This window comes from Bos javanicus, chromosome 1, assembly GCF_032452875.1.
Source record: "Bos javanicus breed banteng chromosome 1, ARS-OSU_banteng_1.0, whole genome shotgun sequence".
NCBI lineage: Eukaryota > Metazoa > Chordata > Mammalia > Artiodactyla > Bovidae > Bos > Bos javanicus.
In genome coordinates this window covers 115,389,816-115,417,796 of record NC_083868.1, presented here as the reverse complement: position 1 = coordinate 115,417,796, position 27,981 = coordinate 115,389,816, and the positions used below count along the sequence as shown (strand labels likewise).

At 36.1% G+C, this 27,981-nt stretch overlaps 1 protein-coding gene across 41 annotated transcripts in view; it reads left to right on the top strand.

Moving 5' to 3' along the window:
• MBNL1 (muscleblind like splicing regulator 1) overlaps positions 1-27,981 on the top strand; it is a 221,859-nt gene that overhangs the window by 59,841 nt on the left and 134,037 nt on the right. For 31 of the 41 annotated variants that reach the window (XR_009736657.1, XM_061418241.1, XM_061418161.1 and 28 more), the window contains exon 2: positions 2,296-3,277. The exons of 5 other annotated variants lie outside the window; for them this stretch is intronic. Coding sequence is in view for 35 of the 36 variants with exons in the window: in XM_061418241.1 (XP_061274225.1) it covers positions 3,104-3,277 (174 nt within the window). In the remaining variant the exon portion in view is untranslated. Of the gene's footprint in view, positions 1-1,926; positions 2,111-2,295; positions 3,278-27,981 lie in introns of those variants that run through there. 5 more of the 41 variants (XM_061418166.1, XM_061418535.1, XM_061418508.1 and 2 more) reach the window with 1 other exon arrangement.

The following is a 27,981-nucleotide window of genomic DNA, read 5'->3' as shown; positions in this document are numbered from 1 at the left end:
ATGTGTTTGTGTATTTTTGTGCTGTAAAGTTAATGCCAGTGCTGAAATAGAAATTGATCATTTAATTTACTGAAGTTTATGGGGCTCCACCTGTTTTCCGTCCCTAAGCCAGACACTTAAGGGTTCTAAGATGTGTAAGATTGTTTCTGGCCTTGGGAACATGCCGTCTCATGGGTCAGTCATATAAATGCAAATCAGACACTGATTGGGGAGCAGAGGTAATTGGGAGGAGGCAGTGTTAATATATGGGTGGATGGGGATGAAGGAAGTGACATCTTGATAGCGTCTTGGAGGAAGTGACATGTTGGTAGGCTTCCCAGGTGGCTCAATGGTAAAGAAGCCGCCTGCCAATGCAGGAGATAGGGATTCAGTTTCTGGGTTGGGAAGATCCTCTGGAGGAGGAAATAGCAATCCACTCCAGTATTCTTACCAGGATGATTAGGTGGACAGAGGAGCCTGGCGGGCTACAGTCTGTGGGATCCTAAAGAGTCGGACAGGACTGAGCACGACCCCAAAGAAAAGGAGGTAGTGGTTGCAGAGAGAAAGACAAAAGAGATGTTGACCACAGATGTGGTACACACTCAGCATGAGGTAGTCGAGAAGTTTTGAATGCAGAGCAAATATTAAGGAAGGTGAATAAGTCTTAGAGTTTGTGACTAACTTGGCTTTGTTTTTTATGGAACCAGGAATTAGGACTAGAAAATTTTTTGAAAACAAAGATACTTCTGGAGCATCAGTGTGAATTTTTTTTTTTAATCTTTCTCAAAAGTTGTGGCTTTTTGTAAAAAAATATTTACAATATTTTCTAAACCTAGTATCTGGTAGTTTCTAAAAAAAATAATGTTAAAAGTGACAGTATTAATCTTAAAACAAATTAAAAAAATTCTGCTATATATCCATGTTTTATCTATATGTATGTGTGTATATATTCATATTCTGTATTTTAATTTCCAAGTTATAAACATGTTATATGCCCGTTGGCCATTTTTGGCCCTGGAAAAAGTAATCAGATACTATTTATTATACTGTCATTGCCTCTTTGGAGTGTGAAGCTTCTAGAGTTATTTAAGCCTTGTTTCCTTTGGTAGTATTCAAAAGGGAAAAAATAATATGTCTGCTATTCTGTAACTACTAAGCATTTTGGGGAAAGTTTTCCCATTCTGATTGAAAGTAAGTTGTTAAAAGCAAAAATGCCCTGCTGTATATAGGGAACGGTCTTGTGGTGCCGAGTTACTAGATCTTTAGGCAATGGGGGGGTCCCTCACCCCCCAACCCCCAGCCTCTGGCTTCATTTGTACCTCTGAAATGCATCATACTGCCCAAATCAAACTGCTCACTTAATATTTAATGTTTCTGCGATGGAATCACTTTCTCCCTTGAGGTTGACTTCAGATTTGCCAGACACACTGACAACACTGCACTCCTTATTTCCCCCACATGACCTCAGCTTTTGCTTAAAAAATGTTCAAATAAAGGATGCTTTTGTTCATATCTCGCCTGCCTGTGATATATTGACAAAGTGTCTGCGGGCTGAATGGAATAGTTTTACAGTAGGAGTGCCACTTTCAGTGGAGGGGCAGGACTTAGGCTGGAGAAGGAAGTGAATTGGATAGGTCAGGAGAATGTACCATTTGTAAACACCCCTTTCCTTTTTTATTCACGTGTCAGGACAGCAGGAGCAGGCTGTTCAGTGCCTGTCCCTGCGCAGAGCCAGAGGGAAAGCAGCTTGGAAGTCGGCTGCAATTTTTAAACCTTGCTTTTTATTTCCTGGTAATGATCTTCAAGTGCTTGGACTTGTTTGGGAAGCTGTTTTGAAACTAACATGGTTTAGTCCACTAACTGCATGTTGGGTAAATTCAAAACCCACATGCTCGTCCTCTTGCAGTGGAATAAGTCACATCTGATGGACATTTTCTGTGCTTATAGCATAGTAATGAACGTCTGACAGGCGCGACCTTTCATAAGACAACCCACACTATTGGCTTTCTGCCCAGAATATTGCTGCAACACTATCTGTGATTGGTTATCTCTCTATCATGCATTGCTTCACAAGGGGAAACGGCCCCTTTTTTTAATAAATCTACGATGGCTGGCTGCAATATGCCTCACTGTAAGTAGTGTGTGTGTGTGTGTATGTGTGTGTGTGTGAGAGAGAGAGAGTGAGAGAGAGGGAGAGAGAGGGAGGCTGGCTTGAATATGACTTAGTCTGGTAGCACATGGCAAGGTTGTGATACTGTCTTAGGACATCAGTGAAGAGCTACTTAGTAAATCTTAACCTATCTCTTTTTTCTACAGGTTGGTACTAAGAAGTGCCTTTCCTGACGTCTCTGCTGCTTGGAACCGCTTCTAGAGCAGTCTCTGCTTTTGCCTTGCTTGCTGCCAGCTAGACTGTGACGACAGCACATCCACCCTCCACCTCTAGCCCAGACACCCCCATTTCTACTTATAATCAAGAAAAAAGCTCTAAGTATCTGGCATTGCCCTAGGCTGCTTTAGTTTTAAAAGAAAAGTTTGCTGAAAAAGTAAGATATCTTCTGCCAGGAAATCAAGAAGGAAAAACAAAATCATTTTCTCGATTTTGCTCTAAACTGCTGCATCTGTCTATGCCAAACTAATCAATACCGATTGCACCACCAAACTCCATTGCAAATTCAGCTGTGAGGAGATTACCTTTCAGACAACTTTGCTGAAAGCAGCTTGGAAATTCGGTGTCAGAGGGTCTGCCACGTTTTCATGCTTGCATTTTGGGCTCCAAATTGGCACTGGGAAGGGGTTACTGAGAGCACAAGGCTGATTCGAGGCCCTACTTTTAAACGTTCATCTACTTACGATCCTAGTATTTCTCTAAAAACCAAAACCTCTTTGAATTAACAGTTTCATGCTGTGAATTTCTAGTGGGAGATCTTTTCCTTGATATTGAGAACACAATTTTCCATGTACTTTTAAAGCAGGGAGTGGGGGAAAAGTATTTTGGAGGGGACATTTTCATCATTTTACAGTTTTATCAGTTCAGTTTTTTTTTTTTGGTTGTTACTTTTTTTTTTTGAGGGGGGTTGGGTTTGTTGGTTTCACTGAAAATTTTAACTACCTGTAAAATCTAAACATGGCTGTTAGTGTCACACCAATTCGGGACACAAAATGGCTAACACTGGAAGTATGTAGAGAGTTCCAAAGGGGGACTTGCTCACGGCCAGACACGGAATGTAAATTTGCACATCCTTCGAAAAGCTGCCAAGTTGAAAATGGACGAGTAATCGCCTGCTTTGATTCATTGAAAGTGAGTAAATATTATATTATTTTAAGGATACGCAATAATTGAATAAAGGGGATATGGACATGCAGTCCACTGAGTTTGGAATTATGGATTGCTTTGTTAACAGTTATACAGTGTCTTCTTATTGATGATGTTGGGGTGGGGGACTTTATTGAGAAGCAACAGAGCCAAGTCTGGCCAAACTTTGTTATGATAACTTTCATCTGTCCTTTAATGCTGTGATTTTTTTTTTTTTCCCCTAGAGCAGAAAGTGTCAGCATACTTTTACTTAGTACTGGCTAAGTCAGTCTAGAGAAATAGTAAATACAGATACATATATGTGTCAGCATATGCATAGACTGTATATGGGGCTATAGCAGTGGCTAGATGGGGATGGTTTGTTTTTGCTTGTTTGAAAACGTGCTGTATAGTTGTAAAAGAAAAGCAGATTTTGTTAGCTAAACTTGGATAGACTTTTTATATTAATATTTTGACATTATGGATTTCCTTTTTATTATATGAGCATATTATTTTAAGGCCAGAAGCAATGCATTTTATGGAAAATATAACTAGAAGTAAGGTTCTGAACTGCTCTTACAGTATACTATCAGAGGCATAAACTTTGTTGAATGTGAGTTTTATAAATCAGTGGAAACTCTATAAAAAGTACTATTATTAATTGGACTTTTTTGTTTCTAAAATTCAAATGTGAAGTAATTTAGCAGGTTTTTTTCTGTTAGCTCCTGATTATTATTTTTTATTTGTAACAGTATCAGCCAGACTGTAAAAAGTTAGCTATTGTGGGTACCGTAATCCTAGCACATTCACTTTAGTGTATTTTGGCATTCAAAATGTCATTGGATTCATATTTCAGCTATCAAGGTTGAAAGTGAGTCTTTTAAAAGATAGCATACATGTCTTTATTTTGATGTGTAAGGTCAAAACTACAAATGTGAAGATTCCTAGGCACTCTCTACATACTTGGTTTAATTGAATCGCCTTTGAATATTAATATGCAGGTGTAATTCACTCTGAACCTTTGAGAAGGAGGTTGCTATCATTTTGACAAATATATAGAAGTGAAGGTTTCATAGACATATCTTGTCTGATGCAAAAAAAAAAAGTGCTATAAAAATTTTTCTTTAATACCATAGGGGAGAATTAACTGAAGTATTTAATACATAAGTTAACCCATATCTCACCCCAGTGTTAGGAGTTAAGTTGTGAGTTAACTCTTTCAGTACATTGTTTCTTGGTCAGTTTGTGCTGCTCACTTTGCTAAAGTTTTCACCAAAGACTCAAGATATTATCTTCAAAGTAGAATATAAAAGAAAGCATTAACAATAAGAAAAATATAATGTTAGGTTGTTCTTAATGACATAGTTCTAAAGATCAATAAACAAAAGTTATAAGTTACCCTGGGCCTTTTATCCCCTCTTGTTTGGAAAGGCATCCATGAAGGGCACGCAGTAGTTGTACCGTGTGAGTGTGTCATCCTAAATTCTGCCGACTGAATTTAGGTGTAATTAGAGACTGGGACCCATAAATGAGGGGCAAAAGGCTAATTATGCTTGTCAATAACCAGCTTTGTCTGTAAGGAACCCTGTTTTGACCCAATTACTACTAAATCCAATTTTTAATCCCACAGACAGTTGATGGTACACTGGTAGCTGAAGAACGAAGGGCATTAAACTTCGCTGTGACATTGAGTGGTTTCACAGAAGACCTGCCTCCACGGCATTTGGAAATATTGTGAAACATTAAAATTCAGTTGCTATTTTCCCCTCTCAAAATATTTTTTTAGTTGCTACTCACTTGTGGCCACAGAACAGTCCCCCTTTGAGCAAAGCAGCAGCATTGCTTAATGACATGCTGTGTGGTTAACAAGATTCAACTGCCACATCAAGGACTTTTTTAAATAACAATTTTAAGATTTTAAATTTACTTTTGAAATGAACTCGTTATAGCAGCTAATCAGTGCAAACGTTGTCCATACTCTTTGTTCTTTCTAAGAGAAACGGAAATTTAATTTATAGCGTCTAAAATGTAGTAAAATATTTCAATTTGAATAAGAGGAAAAATAAACACAAATTTATTTCTCGTGGAGCTTCATGCCCAGAATGACAGCAGCTTCTTAAGTGTTAGTGAAATGACTCTGTTAAAAATTAATTTAAAAATTTTGGAATGTGTTAATTAGGTATTCATGTTTCAAAAACCATGTTTCATCTATTTGTGTGTATGTTTGTAACTAACACATGTGATTCTTGATACAGTATTTAGAATCCTACCTTTTAGGTAGTAGTCTTCCTGTGTTTGACTTTGTGGCTAAAATAGATCAAAAACATATTTTAAAACAGTTAAAGTAATTCTTTGACTCATGCCTAAAGTTCTGAAATTTGGGAGCATTATGAGGTTTCCATGCCAGTAACCACTAGATCATTTGTATTGTTTCAGAGAGTAAACGGAAGGAATTTAGAGAACTTGTAATATCCTGACTTCTTTAATAAAATGTGTTGTATGTATTGCTCCAATCCATAGTCCAGCCTTTTGTGAGTTCTTGAGCCCTGAGATGGAGGTAGCCTGTGTAATCTCCTATTTTTAGCAAGTTAGGAAAGCAAACCAAATACTCTCTGAGAGGACCCTGGGAAATGGCTGTACCCTTCAGCTGTGCTGTTTCAGACTTTGGCCAGGCTCCCAGGTGACTTAGGTTTATAGCAGACTTCTACAGAGAGGAGGAGAATTCATTTCATTAAAAACAGAAGTCGAACAGTTCAAGAAAGTATTTATATAGAAGAAATCAAATTGGCGTATTCTAAAGGGAATAGGAAGAAAATCAGCTATGGTAGCATTTTAGTTGCATAGTGGTGATTTTAAAGTTTAAATAATTAACTTTAGATGCATTTACTACATGAAAACATAGAATTCTGAATCACAGTAAATGTGTTGCTAAATAAAATGGGAATATATAATAATGAGGAATATTGTACAGAAACAAGTCACAAAATAGAAAGATAGCAATAAATAGAACAAAAGCTATAATAATGAGTACTCATTTATAAATTAAATCATGTGTTTTAAGTGCTTCATTTTTCTCAATTTTGCTTTTGAACTTGCAGTATTAATTTACAACAAAGTATATTCATGTTGAGAATTAAATTGTTTACGAATTTGAGGTTTCAGTGTTTTATTGCTTTAGGTAGTCTGAACATCAGAAAAGGTGATTTATTTAATGCTGGAGAGGGTTTTGTCTTTTTTCTTCCCCTTATGGCTTATAAAAGGGATACCAAAAGAGAAATATGTCAAAAGGAAAATGTCCACGCTATAAGCTGCTTTTAGAATATTATATTTCAGAAATGATTCAAAGAATAGTTAATGGCAAGTTACTTTTTTTCTTTAGTAATAATTTAACTAAAATTAAATAGTTCATATAAAGAAGGCCTACAGGATGTATTTTAATGTGATGCCGAGTTTTTTATATTATCAAAAAAGTAAGCTTTCACTCATCTTCTGGTCAGCAGAAATACACTATAGCTTATGGAATTTTTCTTTGTTCAAATATCCATTTATCTTTCAGGTGTTGTGAGGGGAGGAATATAACCTTTAGTATTTATTTTCCAAAAATCTAGCAAAACTCTTTTACCTTTGAAAAGTTTAGTCTCTTGTTCTTTTATCAAATAAGGCAATTTTGTTTAGGATAATTCATTGTTCATTTTACACATGTTTGTGTGTACAGTTAGCCCAGCTAATCAAGTTTATCATAGACACATCAGAGACCAGATTCTACTACGAAGTGCCATGGAATCAAGGGCACAGGTAGATGCATTTAAGGTGCCTCTGAAGACATGGCATAATATATGAAATAATAAAATTAGCCATTAGAAGACACACAAATAAGTAAACATACAGGTAAATGAACAACTAGAAAACCCAAAGTTAGAAATACAAATAAACCAAGGTTCTGGATGGTTATGTGGAGACAGACATGAATGGCCCTAGTAAAGTGGTCTCAAGCTGTTGACAGTTAGATTTTAGAAATCTTCCATTGTTAACACAGTTTTATCTTCAATTTAGCTCCAAATCCTAGTATAAATCTTTCTGCCATGTCTTTTAAACCAATTTAACTGATAATCCTGATGAAATGGTATCTGCAAGTTTCAGGCTAAACATCTACTTTTGAATTAAAACTTTGATATGGTAGGCTCTTAATTGGAATAACTTTTACTTAGAATTTGTTGTCGTTGTCTTTTTTGCTAAGGGCACCTGCCATGTGATGTTACAACTTTGACAGGGTATTATATTTGTGTACATGTGACTCTGTAGGTATATATTCGATGTGTCTTTCAGTGACAGGTTGATAGGACTTCCTCGTTACCCTCTAGTGACTTAAGAGATGAACTGACTATGAGCATAATTTGTGTGGCAATGTGTAGCATGTTAAAGTTTAAGTTAAATTTTCTAAGCAGAAACTTCACAACTTTGTAAAGAACAGCCTGTAAATGTGCCAAGTGTGATGTCATCAACTCTGACACGAACCTTTCTTTAATGAAATTCTCAATAGCTGCAGCTGCTTTGGTAATACTTAGAACTTTATTCATTTACCTATTTATATTCTATGGTTTGACTTTTTTAGAGTAATATTTTTAAAGGAGTAAAGATTTTTAAACTTCTGGACAAATTTCAAGGAATGTTTTGAATCATGATATGTAAGGCACTAATTCTGGAGCTCCTTTTTTTTTTCTGCATAAGATTTTGGTACACTTCTGTTTTTTCTTTTTTGTATTTAATCTTGTTTAATTTTTTGTGTGCGGCAAAACTAAAAACAGTTTAAACCTAAAGCAATGTGGCACTTAAAATCGAGTTCAAACTGTAATTGTACTTCAGAACATACATAAAAGTCTGATTCCACAAATGGCCTCAAAATGATTCCATGTACAAACAAGGCTGTTACTGACGGCTGTTACTGACTTGAAAGAGCCTATGCAGCATGGGGTAAATCTTGTATTCAGGAAGTGTGTGACATGCGCCCAGTTCACGCGAGAGGTGAGAAATTGAATGTTTCTCAGACTCAGCGCAGACACCTAGGGACCTAGTTTGGGAAGCTTAAATGCTGTCATTTTCCTTGCCAAGGATAAGTAGAGGATTTCAGCTATCAACATCGCTAATCTGTTACCTTTCATGCTGAGCAATGTCTCTGCCTTCCCACAGACTTAGACAAAGCTTCTTATTTTCTTACAAAGAGATCCTATTGAGCAAATTTTGAAGTGGTTTTTTTTTTTTTTTTTAACTTTAGCAGAAACACATTTTGTGCTTGTAGATAGGGGAGCAATTTCTATGTTAACAAGGCCAAAAATTATGTCAGTGAAAATGGATAACTAAATAGACGGTCTTTAATTTAGCACTGATGCTGGTTGTTTTTTAAATTAATTTATTTTTTAATTGAAGGATAATTGCTTTACAGAATTTTGTTGTTTTCTGTCAAAACCTCAATATGAATCAGCCATTGGTATACATATATTCCCTCCCTCTTGAACCTTCCTCCCATTTCCCTCCCCAGATGCTGGTTAATAATATGCCAAAGATTCAGTAAAAGCAACTGAAAAGGCTTGTTAGAAATACTTAGTTGCTTAAAGTATAACAGATTGTTAGAGTAGTGATTTCTTGGTGAATTTCACTATAAACAAGAGTAATTTTGGTGAGGACATCTTATTTCAAAATTTATTTATGATAAACAGCTATAGAGTTTTAATACTATTTTTCCTATATAAATAACATCAAATGCACATCACCTACGGTGTTACTTATACTCTTGTGGCACATTTTTGACAGATTTAAACTTTGAGATGGCATTTGGTTTGTTGTTAGAGATAAAACTTTCTGTATTATAAGGACTTGTTTTGAAAAATTCTAATGGTTATAACCCCTTACACATTATTATCTGATTGAAAGGCCTTCTCTTGAATACCTTTCAGCCTTGGCCATGTCTGATCAGTATTATTATTCTTGTGTTATCCCTAAGTTCTTTCCAGCTTCTTACATGCCCAACATCAGAAGTGTTGGTGAGATCCCTTTTTACATTTATCTCTGGAGTCATATAGAAATGATTTAGACATTTTGTCCATAAGGAACTACATTCAACAGTGAGTAACAGAGAAACCTTTCCTCTATCATGTAATGGTGGTTTAGTCATTCAGTCTTGTTAGACTCTTTGGTACACTATGGACTATACCCCACCATGCTCTGCCCATGGGATGTCCCAGGCAAGAGTACTGGAGTGGGTTGCCATTTCCTTCTCCAGGGGATCTTCCAACCCAGGAATTGAACCTAGGTCTCCTGCATTACAGGCCGATTTTTTTACTGACTAAGCTACCAGGGAAGCCCAAGACATAAACAGATTAAGGATTTATATTTCAGTAGGTTGTCCAGGCCTATGTGATGACTCTGCAGTCACTGGAACTTAGATTTCTTCACCCTTAGGTCCCAAGGAGCACATGCCTTCCAACCATAGGTTTATTTAAAAATCGTAAGATGGCCATTGCAGCTCCAGCCATCATTTCTGCATTCTAGGAAGCAGGAAGAGCCATGGGCAAAAAAACCACTGCCTGGTCCACTTAGGCTCTTTTTAGCAAAAGTCTTTTAAGCTCTGCCCAATGATTTATCCTAGTTTCTTACTGGTAGCAGGGAGGGCTGGAAACTGTATTCTTAACCGTTGCCCTGATTGAAACCATGTTTCTGGGTAGTTTAGGTAGGAGGAGGGAAATGGATATTCAGGAGGGCAGTCACTGCGATGGGAGAGTTAGATTTATTTTCCCCCCAGAAAACTTCCAGAATCAATTAACCCCTCTGAAAAGCATCTGGGTATGGGAATAGTTGAAGAGAGATCACTTCCGAAGAGAAACTTGTATCTTCTTTTCTTGGTTAAGCTGTCATCACTTTTCCTGTCCTAGCTAATGAGAGTTGTGTTTTTCTTTTTTCCCTTTCAAATCATGATGTATTTAGTCAGTAAAATCTAGCATATCATAATACAAATGGATTGATTTTTGCTAATGCAGAATAAAAAATTGTTTGCTTTATTTTTTATTTTTCCTATTGCCAGTACATATTTATATGCACAGTTAAATATTTATAACGAATATAACAAGAATGTAAGTCATAAAAAACAGGTCTCAAATGATTTTGACAAGAGAATCTGTATTTACTCTGATCCCTGTTTCTGCTTCTTCTGCAGATATACATTACTCTTATTTACTGTGTATGAAGCAAGATAAAAACAGTTATTATTTATTAAAAATAATTCTATGATGGTATTTTCAGTGCTTTCAATTTTTTCATATATTAAGTCCTCACAAATACTCTTTGAAGAGTTACCAGTATCACTGCCATTCCTCTGATGGTCACACTGAGGTATAGAGGAGTTAAGTGATGTGTGTAAAGTAAACCAGTAAAAGGTGAACTCCAAGCCTGGTAACCTAATTTAACTGCCTATACTTTTAACAACTTTCCTGTAAAACATTACTTCTTAATTTATATATCCACATCCCAAAGATTCAGCAAAGAAAACACCTGAACAGCAGTGCTTTAGAATAAAAATTAATGTATCAGACAGATTTGCAGCATTGGGCCTAAAGCAGTAGATACTCAAAAGTAATTATATTTTAAGTCAACAAATGAATCAATAAGTGAACACAAAATGGCAGCAAGAATGCTGCCACCAACTTTCAGATATATTTCTTTTAAATGTATGGCCATGTAGGAAAACATTTTGAATTAATCATCTTAAATAAGTGGTCACTGTTTAAACCATATAGCTATCCCCCATTGTATTAAAAAAAAAAAAAACCCATATTCCAAAGTTTTAATCATTTAGAAAGCATTTTCCCACAGAAGCAGTGTGGTTAAGTCATTAGTCCAACCCTGGGAAGCCTAAGTAACCTATAGGATGCTTGAGTTATAGTCCAGTACAAATAGTACCCTGGAAATTCTGATTATTAATTAAACCCAGGAGGCTCCCCAGAAGCATTGTGAATACCATCTCATCATACATCTTAAGTTATATTAGTGTCATAGACCCCCAACTGCTTTTGTTAAACTCTTTCAATGGGAAAAATATATTTCAAGTTTCAGTTTGGGGCTGTGTAAATTCACCAGGGCCTAATGCAGAAGTGGCCTTTCCCAAACTTCTGGACATATTCTGCAAGCCAGTGCAATAGGTTTTCTCAGCTCCACATTTGGCCTGCTATGCCCCTGAGCTGGCTTTCAGTAAGGCAGTGGCTCAGAATCATAGGGACTACAGACAGAGTATGGAATGAGGGTTATTCAATATTTGGGAAATACTGAACCCTTAATATTAATTGGAAGGTCTGTTTTAGAAGCTGAAGCTCCAGTACTTTGGCCACCTGATGCAAAGAGCCAACTCATTGGAAAAGACCCTGATGCTGGGAAAGATTGAGGGCAGAAGAAGGGGGAGGCAGAGGATGAGATGGGATCACCGACTCAATGGACTTGTATTTGAGCAAACTCTGGGAGAAAGTGGAGGACAGAGGAGCCTGGCATGCTGCAGTCCATGGGGTGTGAAGAATCGGACACAACTTAGTGACTGAACAGCAACAACGTGGAATGAGGGGCTGTAGTCTATAAAGTTTCCCCGGGGTGGGAAGACTTTTTTGATATATGTCTTCCAGGTAACCGTTCTTTTTTCTAAGGACTCAACCTGCTTTCTTTTCGAATATGCGGGTTTTTGGTTCTGAGTCTGGTCCGCTATGGAACTTCATATTAATGAACAAATTTCTCCCATTCTCTCTTTTTTTTTTTAATAAAATTATCAAAAGCATAGCTTTGTTTTTAATACGTTTTCTTTCTAATTACTAGTAAAAATAAGGAAAAATAGGTGGATAGTAAAAATATCAGATTAAAAAAACGTTTTTTGGCCATTGTATCACAGGATATAGTCAAGGGATCAGCAATAAAGGAGCAGATATGAGAACAAAGATGTTTAGGAGGTGATAGGGGATGGGAATTTCACAGTTCAAGGAGTGTAACTTAAACATTTCTTATGTCAGAGGAAGATATTAAAAACACAGCCTTCCAGGGACAGATTGCTAAAAGGGAGACCAGTGTATTAGGTGGTGGTGGTGGGGTTCAGATGGGAACGTCTCAATAGCAATTGGAGGGTCGGTGGAAGAGAAACTTAAGGAAGAGAGAGAGAAATGTCTCTAGTGGTTTATCTTTCTTTTTTCCCTCTCTTCCTTCTCACAACTACTAATTCCAAGACCACAGTCGGGAAGAGAACTAGAGAGAATCCCCAGTAAGCGAGCTCCCATAGCCACAGGCCACCAGCCTGGGGCAGCTGTTTCCGCATCACTGTTGGTCTATTGGAAACCACCTATATTTTAACACCAGATCACAATTTTAGGCCCAGATGGATTCTTCTGATACTTTCTCACTTTGTTCAGCAATGTTTATATATTTTAACTTGTTTGATTGAGACACACTATTTATTCAGATCCAAAACTGTTTTCTCAAGACTCCATAGGACCCCAGGCATCTTAAGTTAGAATTTGTTTCTCTGCATTAAATTCAGACATGGAGTAGAGGCTTCTGGTTTTCAGAATCACTTATACTTAAGTCCAGGCTGTTCTTTTTTTTTTTTTAATATAAATTTATTTAATTGGAGGCAAATTACTTTACAATATTGTATTGGTTTTGCCATACATTGACATGAATCCGCCATGGGTATACATGTGTTCTCAGATAGGTAAGAAGCATCTGCTATTAATAGTTGACAGTAAATTATGCAAAGTAAAACATGAAAAATTAAAGTTAGAAAAGCTGGGAAGCTTTTCTATCATTTTCAATTTTATGCACAGGTATGGACATAATCAGTGTTTAGGATCTGCTTGTGACAGATAAATTACATCTGTAATTCATTCTTCTCCATGTTACAGCATTCAGATGATTATTTGCTTTCAAATATCTTTGCTCATCTAATAGTCTAAAATTGTTCATAGACTGCAGATAAGTCTAGTAACATCTTCAAATCCCAGGAAGACTTTATAACTAAACAGTGTTAACTTAGCAAATGGGCCAAGTTAAAAAAAAAAAAAGATTTTGGAGAAAAACAGAGCCAAATTTATCATGCCCAAAATAAGATTCCTTTTTGGTAGATGACATTGCCCTTCATAAAACAATTCTCCTTTAAGGGAGGCAACTGAGAAATAAACCATGAAGAAAGAAATAACTAAAGAATTCATTTATTTGTAAAGAATCCTGTTAAGAAAGATCTGTATTCTGAATGAACCATCTTTCTTCACATTATCTCATATCTCTTCATGACTAAGTGGAAACTAATGAAATCTAAATCTAGCCATGAGAAAAAGATTATCATCATGATTTTATTTATTAAATTTTTTCACTATTATGAAGTTTTATTGCCAGATATTGCCTTCCATGAATCATAGCATAGGAATAAATTGAATACAAATGTACACATAAAACACCAATATGTTAAAAAAAAAAAAAAAGAACTCCAAAAACAAAAAAACAAACTCATCTTAAACTCAGATAAACTAAAGAGTCAGGTCCACATTGAAGAAGAGTCATCTATATTACAAGTTCTTGCGTGGTAGAGTCTAAGTAGCTTCTCCAAAACCTTTAAACTGACTGACATATAGTAACTTGACATATAACATACATATAGTAGGTTAACTATACAGAACTATAGAGAAACGGTATGCTTGTATTAGTAGAATGTGTTTACATTGTAAACGATTTGTACACGATTCATCATATTCCAAAATTCAGCAAGATAAACCTGAATTAGATTGATTCTTAGGTGAGATATGCAGAAATGGTTAATTTTACTTGCCTGACTGGATAATCATCTATTGATTATATAAGATGCTGGGGCTTAGAATGATTAGGTAACCTATGCAAATTTGCACTACCAGAAAGTGGCCAAACTGGGATCCAACACAGACAAATCCGTCTTTAGAGGCTATACTTCAACCTTCACTCTAACTCGTTTAAGCTGACAGTGTTATGAAGCACTGCATCGCCACTTTCGCATACAAAAATATAGTGTTAATTATTAGTGAGTCTATATATTAGAGTGACAGACATATATACTTAGGCATATTTGTTGAGAAACTGTGTGTGAAGTCGCTCAGTCGTGTCTGACTCTTTGCGACCAAATTGTAGTTACATGAATTTAAGACAAATTGGACACGACTGAAGTGACTTAGCATAGCATAGCATATACTTTTTAAAACATGATCACTCACACTTTCACTTAATTCAGAAAAAAAAATCCCTGAATAATTGCTAATAAGGTTTTTTTTTTTTAAATGGTTTTTTTTTTGTTGTTTTTTGTTTTAATGGGAAATTTATACTAAATTTTACCGGGGAGTTTGATAACATAAGGAATCTAAAACTTAGATCAGGAAGAGTTTTAATAATCGTGCCAGACTGGAAACAGTTTAGAAAAGCAAAATCGGCTGCTTTGGGGAAAAAAAAAAAAATTCAGTACTCTAAGACAAAGCTTGGAAGTGAAGTACAGGGGACCAGATAAAGAAGTTTTTGTTACATAATTATCTTTATGATTTTGTTTACACTAAGTATCCTTTCTTATTCAAGAAGTAGTATAATTGATATTTTTCTAATTCATAGAACCATGCGACACTATTTTGTAAGCGGGTGAGAATTCCTTCTTCATATTTCTTGAGTTTCACTGGGCATTTTTAATAATACTAAAAACAAAAAAAACTGCTCAAACTTTTGTAAAGTCTTTTAAAATTGTACTATATGAAGTTGAAATCTAGATTAAACCATTCGCCCACCTCTTTGCCAAATTCCTATTGTAGGTCACACTTAAGTGTTTGTGCTAACTTTTAATGTTGTGTTTTAAAACTTAGCTTGGAATAATGTTATAGTAGCTAATTTAATTCTTTGTATATTTGCATAGTACTGGTGTCCAGTAAGAGGAAAGTTTTTTCACGTGAATAGTTAATTTTAAAATCGCTCACAACATTGTTTTTAAGGCTTTTGAGTTATTTGTAGTTGAAATAAAAATGACTAAATATAAGAATCACTGCGTTTTGTTCATGATGTTGTAAAAAGAACATGTTTGCACTTAGAAAAAACAAGGATTAAAAATATCAAATTTCTGGGCTTCCTGAGTATTTGGTAATTGTTAGTTTACATTGAACTGTTGAGAGAAGTATCTCAAATATTAATTTCATTAGATGATTTAAAATGCTCTGTGAGAGATACATAATTATTCTCACACAGCTTTTCAACAAAAGGGAAAAGAAAACCTTTAACATCAAGAGCTGGTGTTACAAGGAAGCTTTCCTTAAATGACTAGAAGCTTAATGCCTTTTGGCCATTTTCTTGAATATATCAGCTTTTTCAAACAGCTAGTTAGATACATTTTTACCAAAATTGTTTGGGATATATAAAGGAAATCAGTCCTGAATAATCATTGGAAGGACTGATGCTGAAGCTGAAACTCCAATACTTTGGCCACCTGATGAGAAGAACTGACTCACTGGAAAAGACCCTGATGCTGGGAAAGATTGAAGGTGGGAGGAGAAGGGGATGGCAGAGGATGAGATGGTTGGATGGCATCACCAACTCAATGGACATGAGTTTGAGTAAACTCTGGGAGTTGGTGATGGACAGGGAAGCCTGGTGTGCTGCAGTCCATGGGGTCGCAAAGAGTCGGACACAGCTGAGTGACTGAACTGAATTGATATAAATTCACACTTGGTATATAAGTCAAACTTATTTTGTGTTTAGAACCAAATTGATCACAGGGAAAGGTGAGTGGTTTTCCTTGTCCTTTGATTTCATTTCTCTGGGCATTTTCTTCATTAGTTTGCTTTAGTGACAGTTTTTTTTTTTTTTTTTTTTTTGGTGTTTTCTGAGTGTCTAGATTGGCCTCTGAGAAGGCAGTGTCAACCCACTCCAGTACTCATGCCTGGAAAATCCTGCAGTGAGACTGAGTGACTTCACTTTCACTTTTCACTTTCATGCATTGGAGAAGGAAATGGCAACCCATTCCAGTGTTCTTGCCTGGAGAATCGCAGGGACGGGGGAGCCTGGTGGGCTGCCATCTATGGGATCGCACAGAGTTGGACATGACTGAAGTGACTTAGCAGCAGCAGCAGCAGATTGGCCTCTGTACTCTTTTCCTTGGGATGAAATTTACAGTAATATTTTGTAGCAAATCAATATTGGTGCCAGGAGTAATGTTGCCACAGATAGTTTTTACTTGGTCCCAATGGTACCCTGGAATTTTTAATCACAGTAGCATCTGCATAATAATTGCAAAAAACCATATGCAGAAGTATGTAAGTAAAAAACTTTTCATGATAGAGTAAGACCAGGTTAAGCACCAAAACCATAAAGGCAGCTGGGTCTGGGTTTGACTCCATCAGTCATTTCCTAGTGACTTTGTGCCTAATCCTTTACCTCCCTAAGTTTCAGTTTCCTCCTCTATAAAACAAGACTAATGATTCCTTCTTTGAAGGTTTGTGCGGACTGAGGGAAATCACTTACATAATGTACATCACTCTATGCAGCATCTTGAGCAGTGTAAACGCTCCATACCTAGTACCTGCTCGTGATGTTCTTGTCTGAATGCTGGAATATGGTCACGTTATTGTCCCCTTAAAAGAAGAACTTCCCTATGTCAGAAGAGACATCTCATTATTTTGCATATTGTGCTATAGATACTTACTCATTTTTTGATTTAAAAATTAAAAAGCAACTTTTATCTGCATTGTCATATACTAGCTTATTCATTTACCTGTTATCAAGAGAATACATCTCTTAACCTCTAGCTTGTGTGCCCCTTGACTTTAAGCTGGTTGTAGTTGTAGCTTAGTCACTAAGTTGTGTCTGACTCGTTTGCGAACCCATGGACTGTAGCCCTCCAGGCTTCTCTGTCCATTGGATTTCCCAGACAAGAATACTGGAGTAGGTTGTCATTTCCCTCTCCAGGGGATCTTCTGAACCCAGGGATTGAACCTACATCTCCTGCATTGGCAGATGGGTCTTTACCATTGAGCCACCAGGGAAGCCCCTTAAGCTCATTGGGGTAATATTAATAAGTCATTATTTATATCATTGTGCCTGAAAAGCCATTTCCTAAATGCAGGTATCCATGAATGAAGAAGTAGTTGCAACCATCATTCCAAATTTAATTTCATTTGAAACTAATGCCTCTCTAGCTCTGTGTTGGTCTAAAATGAATAATTCACATTTGATATTTCAAATGTGTATTAGTTATGTAAATTTCTTCCTAAAAGATTTATCTTGGACTTTTTTCAAAAATAAAATTGATGTTTATTTAGTAAAGTACCTGTGCAGACTAGAGGGTTAGGTATTAAAGTCTATTTTTCATGACTTGCTTTATCCCTACTTTGTTCTTTTTATACTTGTATAAACTTAGTTGGTGAAATATCTACCCCTTAACGTCCTAAAAGGTGTAAAGTGAAAGTGAAAGTGAAGTCGCTCAGTCGTGTCTGACTCTTTGCAACCCAGTGGACTGTATCCCACCAGGCTCCTCTGTCCATGGGATTCTCCAGACAAGAATACTGGAGTGGGTTGCCATTTCCTTCTCCAGGGGGTCTTCCCAACCCAAGGATCGAACCCGGGTATCCTGCATTGCAGGCAGACTCTTTATCCTCTGAGCCACCAGGGAAGCCCCTAAAAGGTGTAAAGCAGCATTTATATCCAAGATATTCCATTTATCACATCCTTGTTTTTTTCCCCGTTTCATATTACTCAGAATTGATAGGAATCCCATTCTAGTCCAGTAAAATGTTCTCTTTTGCTTCAAGATATTTAAAACGTGCTGGCCTAATTCACAAGTTTGAGACTTTCCACTTTGGTTAGAAATGAGGATATATACTTTTTGCAGCAAATGGAGAGAAGTACCCCAGCTCCCTGATATTATTGTCTTTTCTGGACTGGTATAGCTTAGTGGTTTCCTGTGACTAGCTCTGGGTTTTCCTTTGCAGTTGGTGTAAATTTTGTTATATTTGGTTTCAGAATATGAGTTGTGTATTTACTGTTTGATTTATTGAGCCATGCCACTGCCTTCTTGTTAAGGCTATTGATTATTGCCCATTCTTTATGCTGTGTATTGATTTGGTATGTGGCAATGAGTTAATTGCATTACTTGATGTTAAAAGAGGATCAAATATGTTTGAAAGAGATGCTTGTGGCCTGTTTAATTGAGTTGCCTATTTAGGCTTTTAACATGTTGTGAAACAATTAAGAGAAAGTACAGGAGGACCTCTGAGGGTAGAGATCATAAAATTTGTTTTCAGCTTTTAGAAGATGCCAAAACTTGTGTAGTAAGTCATTCCTGGCATTAAGTGGTCAATTATATTGAGTTAGCAGATATGTAAGTGCTGGGATTTTCCCCCTGTATTTTGTTTAAAAATCAAAGGAGCTAACACCCTTGGATGCTCACATTTTATTGAGAAAGAATCACTTCTTTCTAAGAATGGTTTCATATTGAAACCATGTATTATTGGGTATATGTAGAAATAACAAATGCAATGTGTATGTGTGTGTAGGTGCTCAAATTTGGGGGATATTGCAGAGAGAAAATTAAGCTAAATGAGTAAGCTGGGAATCAACTGAGTTTTTTTAATCTACTCGTTTATTTCAAGTTTCTTAGCTAAAAACTATTTGTTCGTGTAAACAATACATTTAAAATGAGGTGATATTTACTTATTTTCCTTGACATTAATTGTTTGAATTTTCTGAACTTCAGACAGTCTACACTTAATGTGAAAAAAATTAACCTTCAGAATGAGATCATAGTACCATGGTCCTCTAATGAATGTTACCTTTTGTTTTAGCAGCTCAGTTGGCTCTAGTCCATGGAAAAGTTTTTATTTCCCATCAGCTCCAAGGTAGGAGCCAAACCAAAGTTAAAGAAACATTTTCCAGCAGACAAGTTTCTACAGATACTATCAACAGTCTAAGAGGAGGCGCTTGTGCATTCACTGACTCACTCACTCACACAGACACACGCAGATCATTTCTTACAGAAATATTAGATTGGAAAAAATACTGAAATACTGATAATGATAGTAATTTCAGGTTAATAAAGGCATTCCATATTAATCCTTCCTAGTCACATTATAGCCTTAAATTTTAAATGTGTTTACTTTTTCAAAATTTGTTTGCTTCAGGATGATTGAAAGAGGACCACTTTCTCCCCATGTTAATACCTTCCAGGGCTTTTTGATCTCTAACCTTTTGTCACCTCTAGTTTATTTGCCTAGCATATGATTTTTGAAAAATGAAGGAATGCGAACAATTACGACTGGCTTTTTGGAAATGCCTATTAAAACCCTGACCTCAAAGGACCTGCTGGTTTGGAACTTTAACAGTAGAAATGTGAAACCTCAGCACTGAAAGCAGTGTGTGTAAGAGATGGTGCCAGTTGGACCATTTTGCTACAAATACCTGCTAGCCCCAAACCTTTCCCTTGCTTCGTGATCCACCATGCTAACAGTGAGTGAGTGAGTGAAGTAGCTCAGTCGTGTCCGACTCTTTGCAACCCCATGCACTGTAGCCTACAAGGCTCCTCTGTCCATGGGATTTTCCAGGCAAGAGTCCTGGAGTGGGTTGCCATTTCCTTCTCCAGGGGGTCTTCCCGACCCAGGGATCTAACCCGAGTCTCAGGAACCACTTAATTCCATATGAGCCAAAAGCTTACATGGCATGCCTGCTGTATGCCAGGTAGCATCTTAAGTACTTTCCCAGGCTTTCTGCACAAAGCAAAAAAGACCTGGAAAGTATATATATTTTTTCTTACCTCTGCCACTTGCCCCACCATCTATACCTACTCAGTTGGAATCTCTAAAACAAGAGACATAGCCAGATATATATTTTCAAAAGCTCTGTGCTCCTGGTTAACAGCTAGTCTTTTAATACTGCTAGGAGGTCCAGGGAGTGTAGTATTTTTGCCACGACTTCTGACTCCATATAGAAGATATATTTTTCTTCCAACAATAAAATCATCTGGAAGTCTTTACATACTCCAGACTCTGCATATAGAGCTGACTTTGCTTTCTGATTTAGTACTGTGGATTCATTTGAGATGGAGAAGGCACTGGCCACCCACTCCAGTACTCTTGCCTGGAAGCTCCCATGGACGGAGGAGCCTGGTAGGCTGCAGTCCATGGGGTCGTGAAGAGTCGGACGTGACTGAGCAACTTCCCTTTCATTTTTCACTTTCATGCATTGGAGAAGGAAATGGCAACCCACTCCAGTGTTCTTGCCTGGAGAATCCCAGGGATGGGGAAGCCTGGTGGGCTGCCGTCTATGGGGTCATGCAGAGTCAGACACAACTGAAGCGACTTAGCAGCAGCAGCAGCATTCATTTGAGAGGACTTCCCCAGTGGCTCAGTGGTGAAGAATCCACCTACCAAGGAGGAGATGTTGAGTTCGATACCTGGTTTGGGAAGATCCCCTGGAGGAGAAAATGGCAACCCACTCTAATATTCTTGCCTGGCAAATTACATGGACAGAGGTGCCTGGAGGCTACAGTCTAAAGAGTTGGACACAACTCAGCAAATAAACAACAATAATAAATTTGAAAACCTGACTTTAAAAAAGTGAAATAACCTCACCTACTTAATGTCTTATTCATGGTTAGAACATGGAGTGGAGTCACTTTATTTCATTAATGTCCCTGCTAGCTTTTGGATACAAAAATTTTTTTTCTTTCTCTAAATAACATCCTCTATCCCTTAAAAAAAAAAAAAAAAGGACTAGCAAGTTTCAGTTTTGATATGTATCTTCTATTTTGTTGTATCTCTTCTATTACAATAAAATAGTTGGTAAAAGAATGCTACTTTTAAGCTTCTTATAATATATATCAACAAATGTGGAGTTTCAGTGATGACCTAGTTGACCTCATAATTATTTTATTTTTGTTAAGAATTTTGTATTTTTGCATATTCTGTTTCATCTCATTATCTCCAAGTAATTGCAAATATAATAATCTTGAAGTAATTCTAATATCTTGTCTTTGAATTTCTAATTGATCATGGATTTAAATGAACGAAACTTTTCTTACTTTAGAGGCAGTCCTTAGGCATAGCAAATGAATAGGCTAGCCTGGTAGATATAGTTTTGTAAACTTTCAAGACATGAAAGTGATCCTAAAAGTCCAAATGCCGTTTAGAACTTCATGCATAAATTGTATGTGTTGTTCTAGGAAGCAGGGAAAATTGATGGTCAGCCTTAGCCTGTAGTATATTTTGACAGCATGAATGAGGCAAGCAAGCAATTTTCCAGACTGTTTAATAGTACAAAGTAAAGGACTTCTAAGGAAGTCATTCTTATGACTAGTTGAAAAATATTTTTCTTAGTAACTGTTCTCGAGAAAAACAGATCACCATTGGAAGAAAAATGAAATCTGAAGTTGCCAGCATTCTGAAAGTGATTTAATCACTAAAATGTGTTTACCTTATAATAAAACTCCTTAAAAGGATACTGCTTCATACATTTCTAATTATTTAATGAATGTTGTCTTGAACTTCAGTAGGAAATTATTTAACACCCTTATGCACATTAACTCCATCACCTTGGCAGATTATTGGTCATTGTATTTTTAAACTATTTTTAAAAATAAATTTCCAGTAGCACATATAAAACTACATCATCATAAAATTAAAGATGAAATGTTTTAAGTTTACCCAGTTGCTTCAAGTGTCTTCCACTGTGTGGTTCTAAACTGCATTTGAGTGAAAATAGGACTTGATCATAAAGAACCCACCTGCCAATGCAGGAGACATAAGAGATGTGGGTTCGATCCCTGGGTCAGGAAGATCCCCCTGGAGGAGGGCATGGCCACCCACTCCAATATTTTTGCCTGGAGAATCTGATGGACAAAAGGGATTGGCAGGCGACAGTCCATGGGATTTCAGAGAGTTAGACATGACTGATGTGACTTAGCATGCAGGCACAGGACTTGACTGGTGGAAAATCATTCATTTGTGGATTTACAGATTCTATTCTCAGTGGTTTAAAAAGATGCATTGTCCAGCAGCAACTTTTGTACCAGTGACCGTGCTTCATGTGAACTTGATGGATTCTAATCACTGGGTTTATCATTACTACATAGATATTTGGAAGGAACAGCCTGTAAATCTCATTTCTAAGCCACGAGTAGCTATTATGTCAATTTGAAGAACAGAAATAAAATACAGATTAAAAAAAAAGACACCACAGTCATTCACAGATTCTAGCTAGTTAAGTACCTGTGATTATTATGATTTTTCAGTATCAGGTTAATATTTAAAATTTGGAAAATAACCTACTAACCTTATTTTTATTTGTAGTGTTGGAAGTGTTTCTAGCATTTTTCAAGTAGTAACTTGAAAGAAAATTGAGACTCATCTAGGATTCCACTTTCATTTTCACTATAGTAACACTTGTAGGGGCAAATCACTCAATAGTCATGCCTCCACTACAATTAAACTTTGTAAACATTTCAAGAATAAAAACTTCAGGTGCTAGGTTTTTCCTTGAAAATACCTGACATTTTTCTTGCCTAAATTTAAGATTTGTTTTCTCTTTACATTTTAAAAGATTTTTCATGGAATGTTCAAGGGTTTTGCATGATATTTAGACAGGATTTCTTTTTATCACTTTCAACATTGAACTCCAGTGATCCATAGATTCTTTGGATTGCAGTTAGAAGAGTTTTAGAAATGATGTCCTGCAATCTACTTGCTTTTTGGATTAGGAAACTGAGGAGCCACTAGTGGGGTTAGAGTTTAATTATATTCATGAAGATCCTGAGATTGCCAGAACCCTTAAATATGATTGGTCAATTAGTTACAGCAAAAACTGGAATAAGCTGTCTTCATCTTATGAAAATAGCCTATGATACACTTGGTTGATAACTACTATTAATTAAGGTCGAGTTGGTGCTGTTAACTGCCATCAAGGTGCATAGCTTTCTTGACTAACATGATGCCTTGATTACTGCCAGTATTAAAAGTTTATAGTGTTTTGTTGTTTAATAGTAGATTCTCCAAAAAAAAAAGGGGGGGATACCTAACTTTATACCAAAATTTACTAACAAAGGGATGTATTAGATATAATTTAATATCATAAAATACCCAATATCCTGTATTTTACATTCTAGATAGCCAATTGATTTTTATAGAATGTGTTTTTTAGTTAAACCTTTGCATCTGAAGCCAACCTGTGGTTGCAATTGACAGATGAGTTATTAGTTCTCTTTCATTTCTCTTACTCATAAGAGGCCCTCATTATACAGTGATTATCAAATGAGACATATTTCATGAATAACTTTTCTTCTCTACATTTTCCGACCATTTTAGGTATTACAGAATAAATCACATTATACCTGATATTATAGTTCAGTTTTTCATGTTTCTTTTTGCCACAAGATGACAAACTCCTTAAGAAGGAGACGCTTACATTCATCACCTCTCTATGTATGGCGATTTGAATGTCCTTGGCATTTGGCGTTCAGTGAATTGAAAGCAATGTTTCTTCCTAACCATGACTAATAATTGTGAGCAGATTTTATGTGCTTTCAAATTCATTAGAGAATTTTTTTTAAAGTAATAGGACGTTTGTTGGATAGTGACATATAACTCTTTTTAAACTATTTCTCTAAGGAATCTGACCCCCTTCATTTGTGGCAGGACTCATCCAGTTAAATTGCTCTGGTGCCCTAATAGACTGTTTCTGTTCTGTTGATGTAAATCTCTTGAGCAGGCCTTTATTTGCACTTCTGCCGCGTTTTATATGTTATCTTGGGCAGGCAGCACTTGAGGACCCGGTTGGGCTTCTTGATAAGGATTGTTGTATGGACAGCCCATGTCTCAGAGGCGAATGGTAATTGGTGAGAGCAGTGGCACAATACACAGTTAATCTTGTAACAATATTAACTCACTGTTAGTAAGAGTGATTTGTTGGGAAAGTATCACACGTAGATAGAACAGTATTAATTTATTCTTCAGAGGTTACATGGGGAGAAGCAATACTACCAGGATACCAATATCATCACTGTTTGTTTTTCCTTTTTCTCTCACTCTGCTGAGAATACTGAGAAGAACATTGATTAGTGTCGGTGTTTCTCGTGTGGGGAAACATTCTGGGGTCCAGACTGCAACTATAATAACTGTCATTTTTATTGTAGACCTAATAATAATAACAAAGACACATGATATTGTCAGTAGATCATGTGACTCTGATGCTCTTAAAATTCTCTACACTTTAATTTTAGGGAAAACCAAAAGGTTTTGTCTTCCAAGTGTGAAAACTTTATGGTGTTACGAATCTTCAACCCAAGCAGAACAGAGAGTCCAAGCTTCCCCAAAGTGTAAATGCCTAGGTCCTACCACTTGTTCACTTGCTCATTATTTCTTCCCTCTAACAATTCTTTTAGGAGCTGTATGACAGGAACTATCTTAAAAAGAACTGAGAAGTTCTCGTGAGTCAGAAATGATCCAGACTGTGTGTCGATGCCAGGAGTCCTAGCAATTAAGTATTTGATTGAGGGGAAACCTCCATTTATCCACTTTGAAGAGGATCATCAGGAGGGATTAAAAATTTAGTACTTCAGGCTCATTAAGGGTTAGAGTGGAGTAATTATGTAGCTGGTAACAAATGCTACAGTCTCCACTTGAACAGTAAGATACGTTATTTCTTGAGACTTATTGGCCCTCTTCAAGGAGCTTCACAATTTGTAAATGTTGTCTTCTTGGAGAATAAGTTCTGCTGACCCATTATTTTAGATTCCGTGTGCCTTTTTTGTTGTAAAGTGTGCTTTCAGAGAAGGTAATACTCTTAAAGGGATATGGGCTCTGTAGAGTGTCTCCCTGTGGCATAAGCAATGCTTATTGTCTTCATCAGTGAGCCTCTTCATACAGTGCTCAAAAGAGAACACCCTCATACTACATTGACTGTGTTTACTGATGATTGTGCTGCTAGTTTAATTTCCTATTCTTGCAAGTTGAGAAGTAATTAAATGCTCATGAGACATTCTGTTGAGCCTGGTTTGCCATTTTTCATCACCAAAATTTTAAGAAACTTTGTTTTTAAATCAGGAACTCTGTGTTTCTGTTTTTCAAGTCTTCTTATTTGTATAGCGCACAGGAACATGTTAATTTCAAAAGAACACACAGTTGGATCTACTTTTAAACTAATTGGAAGAGTTCGTGATCATTTGTTTTACCTTGAGTTTTATTATTATTTTTTTTAATCTGGACATATTATCATAGGATAATCTTTTAATCCCTAACTTAAAGTCTATCCATTCTGGTTTTAGATATGATTCTAATAAACCAGGTAATATTACCATAATTGAGAACTATGAAAACATATACATTACTTACACATACACATTATTTACTAGGTGATTTTACTGCATAAAAATACAGTTCAGAAAAGATACATTAGAACTCCGTGGTGCTCCTAGTGTAGACAGACCATTGTAGTTAAGTTTTTACTTCCATTCCTCTATCTGGAAGCTGTTTGGAAGCAGAGGCTGTGCCTTAGTCATTAGAATCTCAATTGCTCACCCATAGGCCCAGTACGTGGTAAGCTTCCAGTAAATACTACTTTACTTGTATTGACTTTGAAGTGAAACAAAATGCAGAATACCAGCTACAATAGTAGCTCTTGATCCATCCCATAACCTTTCTTGCCCCCCCACTTAAGGTTTGCAAAAAGCAGTTAAACTAATTATAACCATTATAGTTGTAAATCAGACCACACATTTTTAAAAAATTAATTTTTATTGGACTATAGTTGCTTTTTTTTTTTTTGCAGGAATTTAATGTGTAAACAAATACAGAAAAATAAGCATTAGAGCAACAAAACAATTTTGTATCTTATATATAGAAATTTTAAAGGCACTTCACCATCAAGTATGAGGTGAATCTCTGCACTAAAGTTTACCTTCTTACAGAATAATTTCACAGTCTTCTTAGATTTTAAGCCAGAAAAATAAGATTGCCACTGTTAAAGCAACCCGCAAATACTTCTTGCCTGTTCTCACAATTAGTCTACTTTAAACTTATAAAAAGATCTTCCCAAGGAGGAAGGCAATGCACTTAATCGACATGGCTGGGCCTCCCCAGCAAATCCTTGCCCATAGTAGGTACTTTACCATCTGCAGGACTAAAATGGTGGCAACAAACTGGAAGCCAGGAAAAAAGATTACTGTATCTTTGGTGTATTTGCCTGATTCACATGTTATCTTCAGATTCATAAAAAAGGAAGTGTAACAGAACAATAAAGTAAGATTTGTATAAATTAAATAGTATTTAGCTGTAGTACTAAGGAGTTGAGAGAATAAGAAACATGTAACTTAACCAATCCTAAATGACTATTGCCCATTACAACTGAAAAGTGAGACTTCTACTCTTAAGTAGATTGCTACTTTAGAGTGTTTCATTCATGTTTTCCATTTATAATCTTTAAAATTTTTCATAAACTCCTTTAAGAAATCACATAGGATCAGCACAATACTGAATAATGGCCCTCACACCCATAGTGAATGATCTGAGAAAATATTACAATTGAAAGTGGTCTTTTTTTCCTGAGAAAGCCATATTACAAAATGGCACAAGACAATACACATTTTTTCCGCTAGAAAATAAGATGGGAAAATCAGATTTCAATACATTTTGTGAGGAAAATAAGTCCGTCTCTCAAAACTGTGTTCAATCACTGCCAGTTACAATTTTTTTTAGAGGGTGAGAATCAAATTTAAGCATGATCATTGCCACAAGGTGAGAGAATGAACACACATGGTAAACTCTGGTTGGAATTTAAGCAGTTTTTATAGAAAACTGTTTACAAGTGAAGAAACTAAGGCACAGAAAACCTAACCAAGCTCAATTTCAAGGCTGAGTTTAATAGTAAAGGTAGAAACAGAATCTACGGCTCTGATTCTCAGGTCAGAGAGCAATGCGTGGTATCTTCCCAAGAGGGAAAAAATTATTTTTTTTGGAGAGTAATGTTAATAAATCATTTAAAAAATACATAATAAGAATGTCCTTGAAAATCTTTGGCATATGTGAGTCATTGGAAGCTGAAGATTTTAGATATCCTCTCTCCTACCCCAGTACAAAAAGGGGAGCTAGTTTTTAAATGAATCAAAAAAGATTAATCTTAATTTCAAAGTGACCTGAGTTTTATTCTGCATTGTTAAATCAGTTGGACAGTTTGAGTCCTATGAAACGTAACAGAGGCCACTACACCTCAAAGATTACACATATATGCATTCTGCAATGAGATTTATACGACTTGAACTTACTCCACATTTTCATCAAGTACAAAATTAAATACCTCAGTCTAATTTTTCATTAACCAGTGACTCAAAGATAACAAACTTGATACAGTGGGATGATTAATTGATCTGTATGATGGTATGAAGTTAGCCCCAAATTCAGGTATTTATTTATCCCAGGTCTTTGTACTGGTTTGAGATTAAATTATGAAATTAGCTCAGATTGGCATTTCTCCCTGTGTGTGTGTTTCTAATCACAAAACTTTTAATCTCATAAAATACGCATTTGTAAGAGCTCAAGTAGGTTTATGTAGTCATAATATAGTAGCACAGAACATGCCATGTAAAAGTAAAAAATAAAATTATTTTCAAGTTTCTTTGTTTCTAAAGTGCTCTATGTGCAGTATTAAACCAACTTTCA